General features: G+C 36.8%; 2 protein-coding genes across 7 annotated transcripts in view; one reads left to right on the top strand and one right to left on the bottom strand.

Annotated features, from left to right (window-relative positions):
- Positions 1-13,482, bottom strand: part of sobpa (sine oculis binding protein homolog (Drosophila) a) — a 35,685-nt gene extending 22,203 nt beyond the window's left edge. For 4 of the 6 annotated variants that reach the window (XM_042769178.1, XM_042769181.1, XM_042769179.1 and 1 more), the window contains exons 1-4: positions 12,990-13,482; positions 6,005-6,076; positions 4,851-4,986; positions 2,493-2,690 (exon numbers count right to left, since the gene is read on the bottom strand). In XM_042769178.1, the coding sequence (XP_042625112.1) occupies positions 2,493-2,690; positions 4,851-4,986; positions 6,005-6,076; positions 12,990-13,085 (502 nt within the window). In that variant the 5' untranslated portion in view covers positions 13,086-13,482. The remainder of the gene's footprint in view (positions 1-2,492; positions 2,691-4,850; positions 4,987-6,004; positions 6,077-12,989) is intronic. The other 2 variants (XM_042769180.1, XM_042769182.1) reach the window with 1 other exon arrangement.
- A 4,096-nt stretch (positions 13,483-17,578) lies between these two features.
- Positions 17,579-25,679, top strand: part of LOC109101105 (all trans-polyprenyl-diphosphate synthase PDSS2-like) — a 28,088-nt gene continuing 19,987 nt past the window's right edge. The window contains exon 1 of the mRNA XM_042769177.1: positions 17,579-18,264. Within this exon, the coding sequence (XP_042625111.1) occupies positions 18,038-18,264 (227 nt within the window). The 5' untranslated portion in view covers positions 17,579-18,037. The remainder of the gene's footprint in view (positions 18,265-25,679) is intronic.

The raw sequence follows: 25,679 nt of genomic DNA, 5'->3' as shown, positions 1-25,679 counted from the left end.
TGTAAAGATGCCTTTAGATTCAGCAGGCTTGAAATGTATATAAAAAGATTAAGTATATAAAGATGTTTGCCTAACAAACTGCATCATACAGAGCAACAAAGACTCAAAGTGTTCCTCTACAACCCTCAAAATACAAACATTCGAATATAAATGGTTGCCATGGAAATTCTGTTTGTTTTTCCTCAGCACAGCGTAATTGCTCCATCCGAATCCTGAATTTAAGAGAGATCGTGCAAATGTGTGTGTATTTGCGGAACATCCGGTGGTCGAGCAGTACATACCTGCACTTCAAAAGCCCTATGTTACTATGTGCATGCTCATGAATTATTCAAGAGGGCCACAGGCTAGGGGCGGGGATGGGGAGGGGGAGTTGGCTTCTGTTGCCGTGGTAGTTAGCGAGTCTACACCATCTGTTTCTCACCACATCACACACATTAACGCACACATAAATACAAGCACACATACATAGACAGTGTTGGGGAGAATTTTTTTAAAATTAAATTATAGTTACTTATGAAAATGTTAACGATTACAAAGGGGTTTACATCCGAATTTTTTCACACACACACACACACACACACACACACACACACACACACACACACACACACACATAAATTTAACTGTTTTTTTTTTCCCCTAAACTGCATTGACTGCTCTTGCATTGACACCAATGCTTCAGGAGTTTAGGTCATAAAATAGGACACATGCTTACACGATAACAGTTTTATTTCCTATTTGGGTTTATGTATATATTCTAAGATTTACAGTTTTTACCAAGGCGTTGGTTAGATGCCAGTGTTTCCTGTCATAGCTATGCAAAGATTTGTTTTCAAAAACAGCATTATTGCTATTAAACTATTTATTGTTATGATTTTAAATCTGTATTTAACCTCAGAATGATCTTAAAATAAAGAGTCTGACAGTAATCAATGTTGAGTACTACTGTAAGGTTAACCCTGCCTGGTTTGGAAATAAATAACAGTTGAAAAAATTAATTCAATGTAATCAGTTACATTAATAAAGAAACTGAAATAGTTACACTACTTTTTATATTTTAAATAAGGTAACTTGTAATATGGAACCTATTAAATTTCCAAAGTAACGTTCCCAACACTTTACATAGACACGCACTCTAATACACCAGTGCACAGATTACTGGTTTAGGGATGCACCTCACCATGGTGTCGCCCCATTAGACAACATGACTTTGGTCTGTTAAACCACAACACACACTATCACCCAAGTGGACTGTCAGTGTCAAAATGCAAGCTCAGCTGATGATCAAGGACATTTTTTATATATAAAGCATGTTGAAATACTGTGTACTGTTAAATTAATTAAAACTAAAATAATTAAAGCTTGTTTCACAAACTTTATGTACACAAAATATGCTTCATTTCAAGACAGACATTGCTGAGAGTAATGATAACTTGCGGTTCTGTAAGTGAATCATATGTTGAAGTAACCATTCTGAAGGATTCAGTGAGTTAATCAATGAAAGATTCAGCAGACTAATTCAAGTTGGTAACTATGGGCTACATCCGAAATCTCATACTCTCTGAGTAGGTACTTTTTTTGAATAAGCAATTGCTTTGCATTACTTCGGTCATATAACCTACCAGTGTTAGCTGCATCACTACAATCCCATTCACAAATCCTCTCCTGTGGCCTTGTGGGATAGAAAAATGGCTACTGGATGTGCACTTCAGAAACTTGTCAAAAGTAATAGGTCTTTTGGGTAATTTTTTGCCTACTCCTTTATGAATACTATGAATTCGGACATACAGTACTACTCTTTTTACATACTGTTTATTACTGATTATATAGTTGGGAAGAATACATATTTGGATGCAGCCCAAATATTTTTGAACGATTCATTTAAAGACTCATTAGAATTATTCATGATTTGGAGCACACAGAATACACTAGTCATGCTGCATGTGTTTGTGTTCAGCCAGCAGACAAATCAATACATGTTTTTTTGCTATTATTATATGGCAATATACAGTATGGCAAATTTTTATCTCAAATTTAATTCGAACAGCAAACTCACAAATCACAGCTCAGGTAAAATAAAAATTTTTGTCTGGCTCTTAGCAATTCAGTAGCAGCGGCATAGATTCAGGCGGTATTATAAACACTAATGTTATTCACTGATATTTTTAGAGTCGCAGAAATTTTCACATATTTACTTTCAGTGTGTGAGGAAAATTGTTAAAATGTCAGCAAACGCGTTAATTACAATGACAGAGGGAGAGCACTGTTTCACTGTTTGCCGACATTTCCACAAACAGTCAAGCAATTATTAAATTAACGTTATCAGTCTCATGAACATGCAAATAAGAACGTTAACCCACAGTTCATAAAGTTACAGTGTAGAAATCTCAACACTTGACAGATGAAGTAAATACAGGAGTAAATACAGGAATTAAAAATGAAGAATTTAAGTTATATACTAAAATACCCCTTCTGCCGCTTATGTTTCTTACCTGCTGGTGCTTTGATCAGAGGGGGCGGGATTAAGGGCACTATGATTGGCAGGCCTCCGTGCTCCTTAGAGGAGGAAGGGTTTACAGACGCCTCGGCTGCTACTCCATTCCGTGATGTCGGAGTAGAGCCAGAGCTGTTGGCGTGTGGAGGAGAACCACTGCTGTTCTCCACTGTGGATGATTTTGGCAAGGAGTTCTCTAGAGAGGAGAGAGAAGTCATGGCGAGTCATTTATGTATCACAAACCAGTCACAGTGTGAAATACATAAGGTTAGTGGGATATATATTTGTTGTGTGAAATGTCATTGGTGGGTGTAACTGGAATTCAAATGTCCGTAATCAGTTCACTGTATAAAATATGAAATCATAACTGACACCATTTACATTCCCTTATGTATCTTTTGAAACTTGCTCTTCCTCTGAAACAATTTTCTTTTTGCGCTGACATCACTTAGGCCACAGGGACTGATGGATTACATAGTTATTTGATCATTGTTTTAACAATCTCAAATTCAAGTCTGGCTCTATTCATAATGCAACACCCACTTATCACTATCCAATAATTTTCTGATGGTGACAGTACTGTTATTATTATTATTTACATTTTCCTGATTAATGTACAGAAGTAAAATAGGTTGTGAACAGGGTTTCATACTAACTAAAGACTTGGCATGCGTATTTAATACTAACTGCGTATTGAGATGTTAAAACACAACTGAACACATTTTCTTCAGAATCAGTGTTTTATTTTTTAATTCACGAGTCATTCACAACTCTGGGGCCCTGGGACTCTAGCAATCTCTCAAATGCACACCTCTCATTACTGTTTTGACTTGTTACATGAAAACCGATTAAAATAGCTCTTACAGAGTCCAGAGAAGACATTTCCATACTATTCATACACACTTCCACCTGCAGCAAATAAGACAAGATTCAACAAGGGGACCCATACAGATTACTGGTAGATAGCAGAAAAGCCCATTTGTAACTCTAACGGCATGCTCATTTAGAGACGATCATAGCTAAATGAGTTAATTAAGTCTGATTGTCCTTTGCCTAATCTCTCTACTTCCAGCAACGTCAACTAACAATAGTGAAATATCGTAATCTGTGGCTGTGGATTTGTCTGACGGCAGAAAGTAATTAAGGAGAGCGTCACATGGCAAGCATGGTAGGTTGGAGAAATGTGGCGCTAGCTGGGAGCCGTCTAATGCCTAAATCATCATTTTCTTTAATGGAGACTGGAGTATGGACTGAGCAAGGAATTAGCCAGCTCATTGTTTCGCCATCTCTTTCTCTGTCCCCACAGGGCCGCAGAAAAAATGGCTGACAGTTTAAGACTCTAATGCTCTGGCACAGAGGCCAGCCAGGAGACATGTGCATGGAGGGTGGGTTTAACTTAGTGTTCTTGGGGGAACGACGGAGGAAGTTCAGGAATTTAACAGTGCAGTATCTTTTTAACAACATTTAAAATCTGACAGTCCTTGTTTTCGTTCCTGTCCTTGTCAGGATTTTGTGTCTTATTACCATTCCAGAATTCCCTCTAGGCTCTTTCTGACGGCAAACAGGTTTGTTAAATTCACCAGCTACAAACAACCTATGGGGAATTAAGGGAAGATGATATGATACAAAATTAATGCAAGTTCTGCATATTAGTGTCAAGTGTTCAGAGGGTTCAGAAGGTATAGTTAGATACTGAATTTAAATCTTGGGTTGCAGAGCAAAAAGAGAGTTCAGTCACCCATGGTGCCCAAATAATCTTGTCTGGACAACTAACCAAAATTACATTATCATTCAAAAGTTTAGGGTCGGTCCATTTTTTTTTAATGTTTTTGAAAATAGTCTCATATGATCAACAAAGCTGCATTATTTGATCATAAATACAGTAAAAACAGAAATATTTGCAAAATATTATTGCAGTTTGCACATTGCAGTCTGCAGTGCCACTTGATCCTTCTGAAATAAAATCATTCAAATATGCTGATTTGGTGCTTAAGAAATATAAAAATAAAACTTTTGTTATGCTTAATACTTTTGTGGAAACCGTGATACATTTCTTGATGATTCTTTGATGAATAGAATATTCAAAAGAACAGCATTTACTTGAAATGGAAATTTTAACTGTAACATTATAAATGTCTTTACTGTCACTTTTGATCAATTTAATGTGTTCTTGCTGAATAAAAGTATTAATTTCTTTCCAAAAAGAAAACAAATCTTACTGACCCCTAACGGTAGTGTACTTTTGTGTTTTTTTTTTTTCATCCATCTGTGTTAGGTTTTGAGACCATCTATATGCTATGTGTCAATCTTATTTTACCTTCCTTCCAAAGATAAAGCTCTGTGTGTCAGATCTCACCTTTCAGGACAGAGATGTGTTGCCGCATTTCTCCATCAGGGTAGTTGCGGATCTCGATGTCATCTGAGTCTCGTAACTCCACTTTGTCATATCCGTACCATCCAAGCAACTCATTCATGGTGTTCTCGGCAAAACTCTACAGAGAGAGAAAAAGAGAGAACAATTTAAAATGCAATTTTATTTTTTGTCTGTAAGAATCAACTAATTTATGTTACTGCAGACAATGCTCACGTATGTAAATTCTATTAAAAACTCTAAAAAAACTTCTACTAAAAATTCTACTAGTCATTTCATAATGCATTCTTACTGAAAATGCCTACACACACACACACACAGACAGAGGGAATCTGAAAGAGTGAATAATTGCAGTCTGTTTGAGAGGTGCTACACTGAGACAATCAATGTAAAAACATCTGAGTGGCAGATTTTGCAATGCGGATAAAAAAAATCTCCCCAGGGGGAATCTTATGTTTGCATGGCTACTGTGAACCAAGGCCAAAAGTAGTTTCATCCAAGAAATCCACTAACTCATCAATAGAGCAAATCTGACTGAAAATAGCTTCAAAAGTTTCAGCTCCATATCCTATTAAGTTTGAAATCTGGAGAGGCTATGTATAGACTGACCAGGGCATCAAACTAACATTTCACAAGCAACACTAAACCAGAGAACAGAAGAGGAAAAAGCATTATTAACAAATCAGAGCGTACCGGATGAGATCAGAATCCATCCAGCTTTAAAAAAAAAGAGAGGGTCATACTTTTATGAGATTTTAATACCCATTTGCTCTGCTGACTAATTTTTAAACATTATCTAAAATGAGCAGTTATATGTGTGAATCTTTGTAAATTTTTGCTTAATGAATAAAAACCTGTTTCTATTTAGAGCACAGGGTGTTGTTTTAATTTATAGAAAAAAATCTCATTATATTATAAAATTAAATTGAATATATAAATTCAAATAAAAAAAGTTAAATTAATTGTAAAAAATATATTTACATATAAACATTAAATTATAATTTATTATTTTACCCATGTTTTAAAATCTCAGTGTATTCATCTCTAATGCATAAGGGAGTGTCTGAACATTCAGATTTCTATATATTATATATTTTTGTCACTTTTTCTGTTTTAGTCAGTCTGAGTGAGGCTCTCACCATCAAGTAGGGCGAGTTGCCATGGAGACTGCCTGCCTGCCCCACCCCTGGTAGGGGCCGACTGGACGGGACCTGATGAGACACGAGTCAACACTGTCAATCAAACATAGAAACTGTCCGTCAATCGCATTAACTGTCAAGCAGTATAGTATTATTATGTGTTTTCGGATATATACATACTTAGTTAATCTTGTTTGTATAGGCCTTAATATTAACTATAGTAAACGTTCAAATTTACTCTTTAACAACTTTACTCTCCAGTGAACAATATAGCACTGCATTAATAAACATAGACATGTAATCAAAAAAAAAAAAAAAAAAACAGGCTAAATGAGGGATTCACTCTAATGTAATGTTATATGTTATAATGTTTCATAACTATTGGATCCTTGTACAGCATATTTAAAAGCACTCATGCACATTTCCAGCACAAACTTATGAATAGCCCTTCTCCACTCCTTCCCTGCACTTCTGCTGTACTGCCACCAGGTGTCTGTCCTGCCTCTGGACTGTAAGGTGAGGATTCTGTTTCAGGATTAAGTTCACAAGGTCAGTCACAATGCAGTAATCACACCCTGTCCACAGGAAACCCTACTAGACTGTATCAGCACAGCACGGATCAATCTAGAATCACCTGAGCTTTGGTCTGAAGAGTTTTTGGGCACTTCTAGAGTTCTGATTGTCTGGGGACACCAGCTGAGCTGAGTTTAAAGGGGACCAACAGTTCAAGAGGGCTCACCTGCCTTACAGTGTTAATAAGGGGTCACTCATATTTATAACAGGGTCAAATGTGAGGTCACATTTGGCTTGGGGACAATGATTCTTTATTATTAAAAAATAAAAATTTATATTAACAAATTTTCTACATTTATTATAGAAATTGAGTTTTAAAAATATTCTCATAAAAAGAGGGTGCCCAGTGCTCATACTTTTAAATACAAAGGGACAAAAATTGATTGAGGTAAATGGTAATGTTGCCTATATTTATACTATATTATATTAAAATGTATTAAATTGAAAAAATAAATAAATAAATAAATAAACATCTATTTTGTACAAATTTGTTTATATTGTTTATATATATATAATTAAATGAAGATATAATTATGATTAAATGAAGATATGCTTAATGTTTTTCTCCCTGTTTTTTCCTTCCTCTGTTCATAATGGCATGGCGGGCCAATTCAAATGTCATTCATCATCATGGGCCAACTTTAGCCCGCAGGCCCTAGTTTGTGCATCTCTAATTTAAACACTATTAAAAATGGAGCAAAGCTTTTAAAGTGAAATAAAATAAATTAAAGCTAATCTATCCTTTAAAACTATAATGAATGTTTTAAGTGTTTTTCTTATTTTATGCACAAATGCATGCACATGTAACCATTGCAAAACACGTTTAGAAAACACTGTTACAAAGCGCCTAGGAAAACTGACAACTTAAAACATCATGTGCATCACTGCTGTGTGTTAGTCTTCAATAAGTGCTGCCGATCAGCTTGAGTTCTGTCAAATGCTCTGAGTTCTGCACTAAATGTTACTCCATACACATAATTGCAATCTGAAATTCTCTGCCCTCCTCCCCTCTGAAGGCCGCCCAATAATTACACATGCTTTGATAAAACCAAAAAATCACTATGAAAAAAAAAATAGATAGCGAGAGAAAAATACTGTGCTTCCATGATTTTCACAGTAGACTGTAACATCAGTGAGAAAAGTTACAAGATACGAGGCAGCAAAATCTCATTCCCTCTCTGCCGCCTTCCCTCTCTGTTGCTGTGATTGTGACGGCGGGGGGAATCGGACACCTTGCGCGCAGTAACAAGAGTAGGTCACTATACACCATGATAAAATTCCCTCCTCCCTTCACCAACTTTCCTTCTGACCAACCTCTCTTTCCCTCTCTCTCTCTCTCTCTCTCTCTCTTTCCTCTCCTCCCAACCCACACTTTTCCATTCCCTTCTTGCTCTTTTCTCTTCTCCCTCTCTCATAGTGAATATCACTTTCTTTTTCTCTCTCCATACTCTTTCTCTTTCTTTCTCCCCCCACTACCACTATGCTCTGCTTTCATTTCCATCTACCTTCCTTGATATCCGATCCGGCCTGTATTCTCAGCTTTCAGTTTTTACAGCTTAGGCTGCCTATTGCTGTATACATTCCTTTCTCCTCTCCCTCTCTCTCATCCCCCTCTCCGTCGGGGCAATCACCAACACGGGGCTTATTTTACAATGCTACACATGAAAGCAGACAGAGATGAAGGCAACACTGTCAGACGTCTCTTCTGTGTATCTCTCAGAGGTATAATAAGGCCACATTGTGTACAATCTACTGTATCTCTCTGGTTCTTTCCTTTTGCCATTTTTCAATTGTCTAATTTCTTGTAAGTAAGAGAAAAATTAAACAAAGAATTGTTTTAAACAGCACCAAAGCGAGGGACTCCTCATAGGTAGGGTGTGTGTGTGTGTGTGTTGGTGGAAATTTGATACGTGAGAGGGAGAAATTCATAATGCTCAGGTCTCAAGTTCTAACTGAGGCAATAAGAGAGAAGTGCAGAGTAAAACGCAGATTATATTTGTACACACACGCTCTTTATGTGTTATAGTATGCTTTGTTTGTGCATATTGGGAGTTATTTACATAGGTACAGACCCTCAAAGAGGAAGTGACTGTAAGAAAAAAGAGTGAAGACTTTCTATGTGAAGTATATATATATACTTTCAGGAAAAAAGGTACAAAGCTGTCACTGGGGTGGTATCCTAAGGTACAAAAGATACTTTATTAACCCCTAAATGGTACATATTAGTAGTTTAAAGGTACATATTAGAACCTTTTGAAAGGGTACCAATGACAGTTTTGTACCTTTTTTCCTGAGAGTGTAGAGCTCACAGCAGAAAGCATGAACTTAAAAATAAAAAAAACAGCGAAAGCCATGTTGGCACATTTGATAATACAGCTGGGATGGAAGTATTCAACCTCATTGTGATTTTCCCCCTTTTACCCACACCTGTTCGCGCATGTATCTCAGACCCCTTAAACAGACCCTTGCTCTAAACCCTCCTCTGGTTACTTTACACCACATATCAAATTTAGCTTTGATTCCACAGAACCTGATCTGTGTCTGTTGACGCAAATGTTGGGGGAAAAGTTTTGTTTTGTCTCCATGGCTTTGCTATTTCCTGTTTTTCATGTTACATGGGGCATGACACACGCATATTGTTCATCTGTGCCGTTTCCATATGCATGGGACCACCGCCCTCAGCTGTGGCACCGTCTCTGTGGTCTATCTGTGGTAACTGTATGGGGTATCTAGGGCACCTGCATGTGTCTGGTGAAGATGTATGGGATGTTGTTTTATGGATGCAACCACATATCCAGGATTAGGGAAACTAAAAGTAATAATTTAAGAACTAATCTTTGAAAGGCCAATATTAATGGACCACTATTTTGAATTATGCTCTCCTAAAAATAAAAGTTCATTATTGGCATTTGTGTTTCCTGGAAGAACCTTTAATATCCATGTAAACCTATTACACAAAAGGTTCTTCAGATTATTAAAATGTTCTTCACACTAAATTCTTCTTTTAAGAACTGTTTACTCATTTCATGGAAATGCTGCAAAAAAAGCCCTTTTGGAATCCTTAATGTCTCAGAGGATACAGCTTTGCTTGTATAGGGGATTTTTTAAATAATATTTTTCTAGGGTGTGATCTATTAAATGATCTGTCATGCAACAATATGTAAATGTTTTAGCTAAACTCTAAACATTTAAAACAGAACATTTAAATTATTCGGTTGGCTTGACATATGACAAGTATTAGTGTATAAGATCACATTCAATCTCACACTTCATCACATACCTGCTTTAAAATACTCTTCATTATTAATTTTTTGGAAAGAGCCATTTAATTTGTGGAATTCTATCAGAGAGATTGCAGGGTGAGGAGATCTGAAGTGGGTGGTTATCTGTAAAAAGCACCTGTGCGTTTCAGGATAGCTGAGGCAATTATAATCATCATCTGTCAATTATTTGAAAAGATCCTATGATGAAGCACATCAGCATATCAGAGTGAAATGCTCTGCCTTAGTCCACTATAGTACACTGCTGGATTAAGGGTGGACTATAGTGGGCTAGTACAATATAAATGACAAACAAATATAAAACTGTGTTTAAACTGTAGTACCGCCCATTTACATGCTCAGCTAATTTCCTGTTGTTACCAAAGAAGGTGGTGCCTGATCAGCAGCAATATTTTATTATGCTGTATTTAGTATGTTGTCTTTTTTTTGTTACAGTAAATGATGTGTGCAATATTAATGTGTATATATGTAAATACAAAAAAATACTGGTGAATTGCTGCTGGATGCTATCTGCTGTCTGGAGAGTTTGGGTGGGTTAAAATGTGGTGTCAAAAGCAGGGCAGAGGTCAGCTTCATCCACAGCCCTGCGGAAAAATGACAACTCTACGGTTAAAATGACAGACTTGTGCCTAACTGGTATACACACAACACCCTTACAAGGCCAACATTCACCACAGACCTTTGGAGATGAGCATAGTAAATTACAGAGGAAAAAAAGACTAAACATTGTGTGACAGACTTATAGTATTCTGAGAAATCATCTGGCACTAAACTCAGATTAAAGACGAGCAGTGCGCAAGCTGTTATGTATAAGCAGTCTTTATAATGAGTTGTATAAGTCACTACCTCACTCAGGTGACATTTCTTCCAGCATCCTTCATCTGCCCAAATTTTTATTCTGCCCACCTTTATTCTTGCCATATTTTAATCTCCTATTTAGTAATCCAAAAGGGTATATTACAGCTTGAGTTGAGTTTCTTCCTCAAGCTCTCCAAGCTGACAGAATGCCAAATCTTTTTGATTTATGATGTACTGTGTATGTTTGATAATGCTTTTGATACCCATTGTCCAGGCTTTTATCTGTTCAACTTTTAGTAAGAGAAGCGAAAGAACATAATGGGAAAAAAAAATGAAAAATGATTTCAGCAAATGGAAGACTCACACCATTTGAGAAGCAAGGTATTTGTTCCAATCCCTTTCTGTCATAAACTGACTGTACAAATATAAATTCCTTATTAAAGGAAAGGTCAGCAGTGTGAACGAAAATGTAAACTTGTTACATATGCTGCGATGTATTTTCATGTCAATTCATTGATAAAAAAACTTCCCCCAGATCTATTAAATTTTTTTAAATTTGATTACAATTGCAAGTAATATTCACACAGATAATAAACTTTTGATGATGATGATGAATATTTTTCCATTTCTAAATGAAAATTAATTTTGATGTTCAAAAACATCTAAGTGGTGTAATTGTCAGGAGACTAAAAAAAGAAAAAGGTGTCATGAATAGGCTGAAATTCTTGAAACAAAATTTTCATTCTTTTTATTATAATTTCCATTTTTAAAAAGTGGTTTTGTTTTATTAAGTAATATTTAAAAAAACATTTGTCAGCCAAATCAAAATCAGTGACGTAACCAACATGTATGCAACGGTTTTGTTGTCATTTGACATAAACAGGAAATGATATCACAGTGAGGACCTCTATGTCTCTGAGGACCCTGATGACTTTTTTTAAATGAAAATGTTAGGTTATGTGAAGTCAAACAGAATAACCTAATTGTAAATAAAACACTAAACATAACTAGCATAACAATAGACACTATTTTTAAATAAAGACTGAATAGTTAAGAGGGTTCAGGCCCCTCAAACCCCCAATAATGCACACCTCAGAATAAGTCAGTTTCTGCAAGGCCTCTCTCTCTTGTGTGTGTGTGTGTGTGTGTGTGTGTGTGTGTGTGTGTGTGTGTGAGTTACGTCAAACTGAAAGATCGGTGGTGTTTGGGGAGACGCACGCGTGTATCTCCGCTACAGGTCGATCAATATCTGTCAAATTTAGAGCCCCGGCGGACCGGTGAGCCTCGCGCAGGTTCCGTCAAAATAATCACTGACAAGAAAGAAAGCGAACGGAGCAAATTCACCAAAGCCACACACGCGTTTACAGTGACCGAAACACGTTATCAGATTAATAATAATAATAATGAAATGCGTCCCTGTATACCACGATTTTGCTATCAGAATAAATGTAACTTGATCTGATAAAGAGCACAGATAAATTCTGGCGTTTCCAAAACATTAAGCTGCATGGCAGCTGATGCAAACGCTTCAGACAATGAGCACCACAAAACCAGGAGACAAAGCGCCTGTGTACGCCTTCAAAACATACTAACGCACGGCTTTCCTCAAACAGAACAAAAAAATAAAAAAATCTCATAGTTCTTGAATAAACGAAACTATATACCAAATACCCCGAAACTGCTTTTTAAATGTGCATTTGTCACGAGCAGACAGCGCTCAGTCAGTGCTGAACAGATGAACATCTGGAGGTACCAGCGCTTCCCATCAGAGAACAGCTGGACAGCTGTACCCTTCCAACATGCTTTCCGTTTCATTATCGACTTCTGCTTCGTTCTGATGCTTCTGTATTGTTTAAAAGAGTGATAGTAACGCGCTAGTAGTAGTAGTAACGCAGCAGTTTGACGCGGAGACTGACGCACTGGATTTTCCATCAACTACAGTGGAGCCAAAAAGGGGATTTCACTCTAAACCATCTCGTGATGTGACTGTGGACATTTTATACTTAACGCGCATATGACATAGACACGCATATAAATATGTTTAAATAAAATCCATGGCCATCTCAATCACTGGAAAGCAATTCTAGAGTGGTTTGGAAGGTGTGTGAATTAAGCTAAAAAAAAAACGGGAGGAAAATAATGCCGACCTGTTCTGCAACCCAGAAAAAAAAATAAAAAAATAAATAAAAGTTAGCTGATTAACCCCAAACACACAGCGCTTGAATGAATCGGTTCTCTATATTCAGTCTGAGGGCGGAGCGGCGGTGCGCTCAACGCATCCAAAAATGACAAGCCTTTATGGGCGCCAGTGAGAGAGAGCGCTCACAACCTACCTTCATCTCTGCGTTAATTTCCCTCTTCACGGGGTGAGCTGGCTTTCTGCTCCTCTTGTTTTCCGGAGGTCTGCCCTCTTTCTCCATCTCAGCCATGTTTTCTTTAAATCTCTGTCAATATTTGGGGGTCTAACCCCGCGGACGCACGGCACGGAGCGAGGCGGGGCCGTTTCAGAGTTACGGAGTGGCAGCGAATGGCAGGCGCACGAGAAGCCCCAGTGAAGTTGATGCTGCTGCTGCTGCTGCTGTTGCGGGCTCTCCGTGCCCGGTCGAGTCAGCCATCTTCTGCCTGCTTTTTCTCAGCGGTCTGAGCGTGAGTAGGATCGAGCCCTCTCCGAAAGCCAACCGAGAGGTTGAGAAAAAAGAGCGAGCCAGACAGGGGAGGGGCCTCCACCGTAACTCAATACGGCCACGCTGATCCCGGGAAGGCTATTTCCTCCCCAATTTTCCACAGATCGGTTTTCACTCAGGACTCCACGCGTGGCGGAGGTTGTAGCGCGATAGGAGTGAATAGGTGCCGTTGTCTGATGTGTTATCGTTCACCCCGCGCGCGTTATCAGCACTCCGCAGGGGGTGCTTGATATTGTCATACGAGAAAATTAATGAAAATAAAACAGTCAAGGGGTCCTAATCATTTCCTTTTAATTAAACATCTTTGAATGGGTGAAATTATCATAATGGGTGTTAGTGTTTATGAGACAGATATCTGCAGGTAATTAAAACCTCTGAAGGTGTGTGTGTGTGTGAGTGAGTGAGTGAGTGACAGACAAAGACTTTACAGGGGCAAAATTAAATGTGGTACAAGTAAGAAAAAGAGATGTATGCCTATATTTCATACTAAAATTTAATGGGTGTCCCACTAAAACTGGATCCCAAAAAGCTCTTAATTTAGATTGTCTTGGGTATTTTTTTTAAAAAAAACAAAACAAAACATGAATGCCATAGACCAAAACATTTATTTATTTTTTTTAAATGACACATGATGTTTGGCACCAGCAACAAAACATATTGGTGTTTTCTTTTCATTTTGTTATCATGAGTTTCATTTCATTTTATTATGTGCATTTAACATTATTATTTCGCCTACTATCCTGCAACCTACACAACCTACTACTGTAGTTCAGAACCACTTTGGGGACATCTTGGAGTGCACACAGAGGTGCACCTGGGGTTCTGTGAGGAAGATGGAGCTTTAAAGTCTGGACAGAAAGAGTTAATGCACTGTAAAGATGGAGATGAAAGTCACATAGACTGTTTTTTTTTGTGTGTGTGTGTGTGTGTGTGTGTCTTGTTGTAAGAAAGAATTATTTGTATGTTTAACCTTCAATAAAATCCTTCTCGTTTTCTCCATCTCCAGCCCACTGTTGAATTGGCTCTCAAGTATGGCACATGTAAGGTAGGATGGCACAAGAACTCCTCTCTCCTCTGGATCAGACCAGAAGCCATCGTCCTTGAGAGTGTATCGACGTCCCGTCCCAGATCACTAGCAGATGCGCGACGGCCTGAATGAGTGCATTGTTTAGCACACACAGCTCTGGCAGCCCCTGCCGAACATTAGCCCATGATAAACAGTTACATTCTAGCAGGGATACTGTTACCCCTCTTGATAGAGGAGGTGCTTCAGCCCGTTTCTCTAACTGGCCAAACTGTGTTTTTTCCAGCGTGGATTGGCTTTCACTCCGATTCGATTATATAGCTCTTAGCCTTGTGTATCAAGTGCAGAGGAATATGGTTTGTAAACACAAGTAAGGCTCTAATATGCAATGACAAATAAGATTAGAGGATGGAATTTACATCTCTTGGGAAATGCCTGGTGGAAAAAGTGTGGTCATGAGACAACATCAGCCTTTTCTGTTCTCATTGTAATCCCTGCTTGTTTATATTGTGTGTGTATTGTATCCGCTGAAGTGTGTGTGTGTGTGTGTGTGTGTGTGTGTGTGTGTGTGTGTGTGTGTGTGTGTGTGTGTGTGTGTGAGAGAGAATGCGTGTGTTCAAAAAGATACTTATGGGATTTCTACGAGAGAGAAGTATTACAAAAGGAATTAAAAGTATCCGTCACTGGTTCATGAAAAATAAATATTCGTTTTACAATTACAGGGGCAGATGAAGCTTTAAAAATGCAATATTCTTTCTGAAATGCATCATCTCTTTATTTCACATACGCACCACAAATTAATTCAGAAACTCAGCTCTGTTATCTTTAGATGGGACTCAGATCACCCACAGAGCCTATTGAAAATACAGCTCTCCTTTAAAACACACAACAGCCACCAAATGAGTGTCAACCTTGCCTCTGCACAATCTTTTCAAGAATTCAAAAAGTATAAAACAACTGTTTGAAAAGTACACACATGGCTTTCCAGTGCAGATTGCTTTCAGTTGTTTAATAACCAGACAGTTTTCATTTTACCTTGGATAAATTAAGATGACCACTCTTTAATTAAATAGGGCAATGACTCTGTGATTCTGTTGTCCATATCAAGCATGAACCTTGAAGTTTCAATTCACATATAAAAACCAAACATATATGTTCTATAGTAACTGGCTTATTTTCTGTGATGTTTTTCCCATGATTTCCTCTTTGTGCACTGAGGTTTACCACTATACCACAAACTAGATACTATGGTTGAACAGGAACTTTCAAACATACCACAATAGCTTGCTGTCTTGGTTACCTCCAGTCTTATTGAAAACAACTCTATAGAAAGACACATGTTGCTTGAAAAGTTTGGGTTGGATTAAATTACTTTATGGAGCACAACAGACCTTTTAGTTATGTGATGATTACAGCTTTAATTTGTTAATTAATCATAAAAAGAATGACAAAGATTAGATAAAAAAGACAAATGAAGCAGTGAGCAAACACCTGTAGTGCAGCAAATAAAGAACGACAGGTGAATTGAATGTGGATACCCAAAAAGCAGAGCTGCCTGAATCATGTAGATGGTTGATTATTTAGGTGCTGGTATAATTTTATTGAGTGCCATTAGAAAAACTGAGTGGAGGATTTGTAGATGCAGTAAACATCCATTTTTTTTTTTTACCTGTGGAGGTGTTTGTTGACAAATGAGCAGAACTTTATGGTAAACATGAAGGTTTTAAACATAATAAGGTACAGTAGAGGAGCGGCTGTCATATCAGAGCTGTAATACTACTCAAGCTTCAGCCTAGTCTGATATCAAAAACCCAGAGACAGCATGAAGTGGGTGTGGAATGATCAGGAAATTCTCTGGAAGTCCTAACAGAAGAAGGAGAGTTTCATTGATCCTGAAATGAAAAATGAGAAACTGTATAGACTTTTGGTAAATAACTTCTGAGACCGTTCGCTGTAAAATAGATTTTATTTGGACAATTACAAAACACTATCTTAGTAACACTCATGGCACTAAAATAATGCAATAAATATTAATTTAACAAGATGCAACATAAAACCCATCAAATGTGAAGTGTCACAGAGGGATTTCTGAAAAAGTTAATTTATGGTATTTCACTGTTAAAAATAAGATGACTTAATGTAAAATTACACAAAATGTCCTGTTAGATTTATTACAGTTTTTCACTGTATATAAGAAAACTTATTGTTAACCAATTAACAGGTTTTTACCTTAGCTTTCCAGTAAATCTTTTATCGTTAAAATGATTTAAAACATATTTTTTAACAGTGTATACCTGTACGTGTTTCCACAATCTTGATCAGCTTCTAGACATGTAATGAAAGATGCACTGCAATAGAGCCAAAAAAGGATATAGCACAAATGTACTAGTTTGACCCAAGGCATGGAAGTTTAAGTTTATGAGAGGGGTGTTGTTGGCTTTTTTTTGTTAACCCATTTTAACCCAATGCCATAGTTGAGATCAGTTGAAGTTAACTAGATAATCGTAAAAACATTTTCAACATGAAATGTGTCATAGAAAAACAATGTCAACTCCTTTCTCTTCAAAAACAGTAACCCTGAGAAGTAAATTATGTCTGAGTGGTAATATTGTGGCCATACAAGAGTGTCACCATCTGTGACAGGTTTGGATGAAAATGTGAATTTCCCAACAAAGGCTGCAATGTCAAAATAAAAACATTATCCATCAATTACAGAATAAGTGTTAAGTGTAAAAAGTAACTTTTGACATCATTAAGGTTCTTGTGCTTAAATGAAATTCAGTTGAAGTCAACATCGTTATCCAATGGGATTCATTTGACTGGTGTGACCTGAGTATATTGGGATTATCACAAATCCAGAATAATCCCACTACAACATGCAATACAGAGCAGTGTTTCTCAACTGGTGGGTCACAACCCAAAAAATGGGTTGATGGTCTGTTCTAGGGTCATGCACAACAGACTAGAAACAATGGTAAATGCAAATAATAACATGCAACCAACCATATAAACACACGTTGTGGATGGCTTATCAACCTTAAAAGGGAGGAGAAACCCCATGATTTTGATTTTTGTTACCAAAGGCTGTAAGTGTAATCAAATTATTTAGCAATATTGTTGACTGTGACTGTGTCAAGGGAAAAAAAAAAAAACTATTGGTGTTGAGTAAAAACATATACTGTTCTGATCGACTAAGGAAAAAAGCAGAAATAAAAAGAAATGTATTTATGAAATTTAAAAGAGACAACATTTTAGTTGAGTAGTTTTGACAAAGAGGGGTTTGGTGACGAAAGGGTTAATCGTGCAGTCTTTACGACGGGCCGTAAACTGATTCATAAAAGATGGCGACCCGGTGCAGCTGTCAAAACTTGACAGTTTAATGTTGCAGACCTGGACGCTCAGAAACCAGCACGGACTATCGGTTTGGACTAGTGTACTTGCATTAGCTAAGGGCCATCGCTCGATCAGCGGAAGAGACGCGGAGGGGTCTTCTGTGTAGAAGAAGAGGATGCTTTTTCCCTAAGGAGATGACATTGGGGAGGACAGAGGCTGCTGGGTTTGACACTAAACAAGTGAAAGAGCGTATCAGATCTCTGATGTGAACTTATCTGAAAGTACAAATGAACGTTCATACATTTATATAACCGGTCTGTTACTTGTATTTGCTATTAAAATGGCGTGGAGGTCACGGTTCTCTTACATTGGACGGAGGCATCTGAGTATTTTCGCCAACCCATCTCCCTCAAACTGGACTAAGGTGGTGTCTGATGCTGAGAAGATCGTAGGATATCCAACTTCATTCATGAGTTTCCGCTGTTTACTCAGTGACGAGCTCAGCAATGTGGCCATGCATGTAAAGAAGCTGGTGGGAACGAAACACCCTCTGCTCAACACCGCCAGGTAACTTACTGTCTTACATTTGTCTTTCTTCTGGCCACCATGATTCTTGCAGAAAATCCTTCTTTTGCGTCGGATTTTTTTCAATGAAACTTTCGAACTAGCATTTCATTGCAACGTGCAATAATAAAAATTGTTTGAGCACCAAATCAGCATATCATTATCATTTCTGAAGGATAATGTGACACTGAAGACTGGAGTAATGACGCTGAAAATTCAGCTTTACCATCACAGGAATAAATTACATTTCAAAATATATTCAAATAGAAAACAGTTGTTTTAAACTAATTTAAAATAATATTATTTAAATAATATCTGACAATGCTACTATTTAATTGTATTTTTAACCATTTTAACCAAATAAATGCAGCCTTGGTGAGCTAGAGACTTCTTTCAAACAACAACAACAACAAAAAAACTTTTAATCTGTATTTTGGATTGAGTCTTTGTCAGTTTTATTAACATGCAAATGAAACCTTTTCAGGTAAGATATTCATTTTAATGTGCTTTACTGTAAATGGACATAACAAAAAACTGCAATGAACAGAAATGGGACACAAAAAAAGTATGATTAACTTAACTGGAAAGTTTTTAGAGCATGTAAATACGCCACGCCAGTGTCAGCGACCATGTAATGACATAAAATATTTTTTTTTGTTCGAATGAACCAGTTCAAGGAAATAAATTGGACTTCCCATAACCAACATGTACATCTAGCATTCATGGGGCCAATTTACGAACACTTTATATGGATAAGAGTTAGTTCATGAATATTGATGTCACGCTGATGTTGCTTGGTAACCTCCTTAGAATGGTCTAGCATGTGACCCCAATTAATGTTAATGAAACCTAGCCTTCAGCATAATAGCATTGCTTTACTAAATTCCCAACTAAAGCCAATATACTATCATCTGCACTTCAGCCAGTTAGTTCTAACATAAACTGATTAATATTCACGATTCATGTTTAATATTGACAAACACCTATATATAGTGGTTAAAGGTGCAGGTCATTAACATAAGCGGTCTCAGAGGAAAATTAAAAGATTTTATAGGCTTCATTAGTGTTTACACCCTGCAGGAACCTCTGGGTAATCTGCAGTACCGACCTGTTCAGTTTGTTAATTGAGAAGCAATACAAGTCAAGTCATTTCTATAAATCAAAAGGGTGGTTGATGTTTTTTTTGTAATCTCTCATTATAGTTCTACGTGTAAAGCTGTTTTAATGAAGCAAAAGTGTCTTTACTGCAAGTCAGAACAGCTTGGTGACACCCCCATGCGCCTTCTTTTTTTATTTAAATAAGTTAATGAATAGGGAAAGAATTAAATTTAAATGACAGTTCTTGTACAAATTGTATTTTTCAGGATAGCCCAGTTAAAGCATGTTCATTGAGCTTGCAGGGGTTAATAAATGGGACTTTTATACTCTCCTAGGTCTACAGGTGAACAAAGTCACAGGCTCAGTTCTGGTTAGAGGTGATTTAGATATGGGAGAGTTATTGAATTCACTTGAGTACAGCACTTAACCCCTAGGTTACTCCAAGGAGATTGACCCTGGAATCAGAGTACTTAAAAGTCACTTTCAAGAAGCCAAATTAAAGCTGTCTCCCCCCAGTGGCTGCCATTTGCAGTTCCAGTCTGATTTTGTGCAACTTTGAGACAGACAGCCAACTCTGTGATACTGTGATACTTTTTTTTTTTTTTTTTTTTTTAGTATATGTCTGTGTTTTTTTTTTTTTTGTTTGATTTGTGTGAAGTGAGTGAATTTAGCATATTTTGTCTATGGTGTTTATTTTATTTGTTTTTGTGGAATAAATTGGCTGAGTCAAGTCACATTCTGATCAGTTTTTATTAACAATCAGAAATCAAGGGATGTAATTGTAATTTTATTCTGACTAATAGTTTATCTACAAACACAAAATGGGTTTTTCCAAATAAAAACAAGAAAATCCCTTGTTAAACTGAGCATGCTGTGTCAAAAAAATTAAAATTCTGTAATTTACTCACACTTATATTATACCTGTATGACTTAATTTCTTCTGTGGAACACAAAATAAGAAATTTTGAAGTTGGTAACCAAACAGTTTTGTTGACCGCTGGCTTCCATTATATGGACAAAAACACATAAACATCTTTTTTATGTTCCACAGAAAAAATAAGGTCATACAGGTCGTGACGTCATGAGGGTGTAATGGTGGAATTTTGATTTCTGGGTGAACTAAGCCTTAAACTTTTTTCCACCTGACTGGTGTCCAACTGAATGACATACAGAAGGTTTTAAGAGGAAATAAAGACTGAGTGTTTGTGTGTGTGTGTGCATTTGGTTTTAGAGGGAGAGAGAGAGTTCGGGAACCCAATCCAGCCCATCCAGACGACAGTGCTGGAAGCAGTAGTCCAAGGGTGTAATAACCTATACACCTAAATCTGATATGACAGTCCATTTGGGAGGGGACCCTGTCTTCTCTCCTCAGCTTCAGTGCAGATTCAGCCGTCTCCTAAGATGAGCCAAAGATATTTATACACACAATTGCAGGCTGGCGAGTCGTGCAGTGCCAGCTCACGTTCCTCTTCGCCTTTCTGTTCATTCTTAAAAAAAAACACAGACCTCAGCGAAGTTCAGAGCAGTTTGGGTTGCGGTAAGAGCTTGTGGAGTTGTCTGTGACACGTCAGGGGAAGACCTTCACAGGTCCACGCTCATACAAAAGCCCTGTGACGGTCTCACTGAGGTCCTTTATGACAGGGGTTTTAAATCTTTAATATGTCACGGCCCCTAAGTATGATCATTCTCATGTGAGGGACCCCCATCCTAAATTTAAAAGGCATCTATATAGTTTATTTTATAAAGACCCAACTTAATAGACCAATTTGGAGTAGATGTCTCAGTTACATCACATGCCAAGCTGTGTACGCATAGTTGTGGCAGAAAAACACTGGGAACAAGTGGAGCGAAACAGGTAAAATCCATGGAATAAGAGAAAAAAATTATTGTTGTGCCTTTGGATGTCAGAATCGGAATGCAAATAAAAATTTTTTTATAGAATACTGTTGTCAAAGACGCCATTTGAAGTTAAACGTAGACGTTTAAACGGACAGACTATGGATGAAACCTACTATGATTACCCTACTTTTAAAGCATATATTTGATTTAAACAATAGGTCTACATAATATTCACATATGCAATTCATAGGGGACATATTGTATTAGCCCTGCAGTTACAGCATGAAATACCATTTAAACCTATAACATTTACCTATTTTATCTCACAATTCTGACTTTTTTTTTTCTCGCAAATGCAAGTTTATATCTCCTAGTTTGGACCTTATAACTCAATTTAACTCAACAATTGCAATTTTGTCAATTCTGAGGGGGGAAAAAGCCAGAAGTGTGGGATATAAACTCATGATTCTGAGCCGAGGGAAAAGAGAGAATGACAAGTTGATTTTTCTTATCAGTATTGTGAAATATAATCTCAGAATTGCGAGAAAAAAGTCAGAAATTTGAAATGCAAAATCAAAATGACCTTTTTTATTCTTTTATTCCATGGCTTCCATAGACTGCTACTTTAAAACTGTAATTTTTTGCCACCAGATATACTCCGCCCACAAAAAATTTCATCACTGTTTGCAAACTTGGTCTACACTGTGAAAATTTTATTATTATAAATTATAAATGTATATTATATAATTATATACATTATTACGTAATTATTATATTATATGAATATGTCTAAAATATTTAGAAATAATATAGTTTCTAATTATTTTCCCCTATTCATTAAAGTACTGTACTGTTAGGTATTTTTTATTTATTTACTTATTTTAATTTGTTTTAATATGCTTTTTATTTTTTTCATAAAATTTTATTTGTTTATTTATTTACTCTTTTTTTTCCTCCAAAATTTTTCTACTTATCCTCACTTTGAAAACCCCTGTCCTTTGGTACTTATTGGGGCCAGTCATAAAAATTTTGTCCCAGTCCACATGTAAAGTGACGACCCAGATGCATACACACATAATATTCCAGTCGAACAGAGTTCAGTGATGTAACGTCACATTTTCCCAATGACATCATTCGCTGTTTTAAAAAAGACATGTTTATTATCGCCTACACACTATTGCGAATATCAGTACTCAATCTGCTTGTCTATAAACGTGTACATATGCTTATAAATATGTGAGATGCTCATCCCGACCCCAGATTCATCTGATTGGTCCATTGACATTTATGCACAGGCATTTATCCACTGTATCCAATGTTAAAAAAAAAAAAAAAAATGCATGCAAAAGTGCATGTTTTCATTGGCTAACCAAAAAAAAATGTTGTGTGTGAACAGCCACTTTGAATGTTTCACACATATTAAGTGTACTTCACTGCGCACTCCTTGTTTGTGAGGGTCATAAACACTTTGCGGCTGGTCTGTAACATTCCATCACTCTTTCATTCCCTCTTTCCAATCTTATCACCACTTGTCTTGTTTTAATGACTCCCTGCTCCTCCCTTTGCAGTAGAGTGTGTTTGTGATTTAATGATGTGTGTGTGTTTGTGTGCATGTTTAGAGATGTTGTTTCTGTTTGACTGAGTGATGGTGTGTGTTTCTGATGGTGGATTTGACCAGATTATTTCAGACCGCTCTAGTCTAACCTTTGTGTCAGTATGTTTTTAAAATGCCAGCTGAAGCCATATGTGCTGGTGGAGAGGAGAATCTTATATATAGCTTATAAATAAATAAAATAAATAGCTTATTCAAGATGGTACTAAATAAAAAATAAAATGCAATTTTCATAATCCCTCTTATTTTGTTAAAATTATGAACATTTTGCATATTCTGTGTAAACTTATGTGCACAACTGTATATTCAATTAAATGTTTTTTTTGGGTTGTGCATTTAAATAATTTGCTTGTGTTTTATTTCTCTCCGAATTGACTGTTTGTGTGCCTGTGAAGTGCCCCCCACTTACAACGTGCATGTTGATTAGCAATGGATTATAAATACACTTAACTATTATAAAAATACCATTGATCGCTTTGAAAAACAGAGATACACCATATATTGTCTCAGTTGTGTGTTTATTGTCCTCATGTTTTATCATTCAAGACGTTACTGTAACGTCATGAGTTTTATTCCTTCTGTGATATATATGTGTATGTATATATATATATATATATATATATATATGTATATGTATATATACTGTATATAATATACTCAGTGTACACAAGCAAGCAAGCAAAAAATACTACTTAATAAATACTGTAGTAGTATATAAATAATACTGGCCACCAGAAGACTGAAATCTGAGTAATAGGGGTGTGCTGATCAGGTTTCACTTAAACCATTTAGGACCTTTACCTGATAAGAATAGAGTTTAAGGCATTTATAGGACCTACACAGTATTGGGTTATTATTAAGCATATTCTATGTAAGATAATCTATGTAACCACACTCATTGATTGTCCTGTTATCAGCCACTTTTATGTATTTCCAGCTCTCTCTCTCTGATATATTCCTCGTTTGTTCCTTAAATGTCTCCAGTCTCTCCTTTATGCTTTTATTCTGTCATCATGATATGTCTTGCCCACCTCTCTCTCTCTCTCTCTCTCTCTCTCTCTTGCTGGGCTGTTTGGTAGTGGGCGTGTCTGGGTGTCATCTCATCTCGATTACTGCAGTTGTGATTCATGACAAGTGACTCTTTGCCTGGAGACGGGATTACAGCCCCTGTCGTCACAGGAACTGCATTGTGCCTCATTGCCCAGCAACCAGAGATGATTGTATCCCTGGAACGCTTGTGATATGCACATCCACATGAACTGCACATAACATCAGATTAATATCAGTCTGGATTTAAACTTTCTTTTACTTCGTCCTCACTAAGTGCACACAAAAACAAACATACAGCACAAGGTCCAATTTGCCAATGGAATTTTCAATTGGTGCATTTTAATGACTCTGACACTCAGACAGTTCACTTCCTTACTCAGATGAGTAGTTCACTGACTGAACAGTAGGTTATTATGGAACTATATGGGGCATTCACAAAGAACACATTTTTGTATTCCACTGCATCGTTTTTCCATTCACTAGACAAATGTGTTTAATCGTTGCGCTTGTGTATATTGCATCTTTTTTATTGCGCATGCTCTAAAAAGTGTGAGTGTGACATACAACCAAGAATGGTGACCCATACCCAGAATTCGTGCTCTGCATTTAACCCATCCAAAGTGCACACACACAGCAGTGAACACACACACACCGTGAACACACACACGAAGCAGTGGGCAGCCAATTATGCTGCGGCACCTGGGGAGCAGTTGGGGGTTCGGTGCCTTGTTCAAGGGATGATGAGTTGTGGTATTGCTGGCCCGAGACTCCAACCCACAACCTTAGGGTTAGGAGTCAAACTCTCTAACCATTAGGCTACGTCTTAACCCCAATGTGGTGCTAAAGTAAACAAAAAAAAGCAACTTTTTTTTTTCTTTTATTCCACTGGCCAGCATCTTGTGTTTTTAAACACAAAAATTTGTTTGATGTAAATCATTCCTTAGGGAGCCATTCACACAGAACATTGCATTTCACTGTGTTGCTTTTCCATTGTTTTCTATGTAAACATGCGTTAGATGGAAGTGATTATGCTTGCATCTTACATATTTTGCAGCGTCTTGTACAATATTTTTTTTTCTGCTGACATGTCTTGCATTTTTAAAAGTAAAACATGCTCTGTGTGAATGGCCCCTTACTGTGTTCTTTTTGATAGTAATTTTAAAAAGGTTAGTTTCAAGGTCACTGCTTTTGATATCGCACCTTGTTGTAAAATGTATATCTCCAACAGAGTTCCATATTTTTGCTATAAATTTTATTTTAATTTAATTTAGTTTGAAATATAATAGGATTGCAGTGTTTTTTTATTTTGTTTATTTTGAAATTTGATATATATTTTGATTATTAATTAGGAATTTGATTAATTATTGATTTATTTTTTTATTTTTTATATTATGTTTATTGAAATATAATAGGATTGCTGATTAAGAATCTCTGGTCATTTTTGCTACTCTGGTGATTAACAAGCCCGCAAGTGTCTTTGTGTGTCTGTTTCCTCCTCTTGCGAGAGAGAGAGAGACAGTTGGAGAGATGGGAGGTGAGAAGAGGGCGAGACTGTATTGGAACAACATGCTGGCTCATTAATATGACACTGTGCATTTTTATTTAAACACTATTATATTCTATACCAGAAACTTTTATTTTCATAAAGTTGCCATATGACAGTATTAGTCAAATTTTGGTTTTAGAGGCTGTTCAAACAGACCATATTTTTGTATTCCACTGCACTGCTTTGTTGTTTTTCTATGTAAACATGCTCTAGATGGGCATCTTTGACTGTTGCGTTCTCGTCTTGTGCATGACGTGGCATTTAAAAAAACAA

This window comes from Cyprinus carpio, chromosome A13 (assembly GCF_018340385.1).
Source record: "Cyprinus carpio isolate SPL01 chromosome A13, ASM1834038v1, whole genome shotgun sequence".
Taxonomy (NCBI): Eukaryota; Metazoa; Chordata; class Actinopteri; order Cypriniformes; family Cyprinidae; genus Cyprinus; species Cyprinus carpio.
The sequence above is the reverse complement of the archived record's forward strand: the minus strand, read 5'-3'. Positions and strand labels throughout refer to the sequence as shown.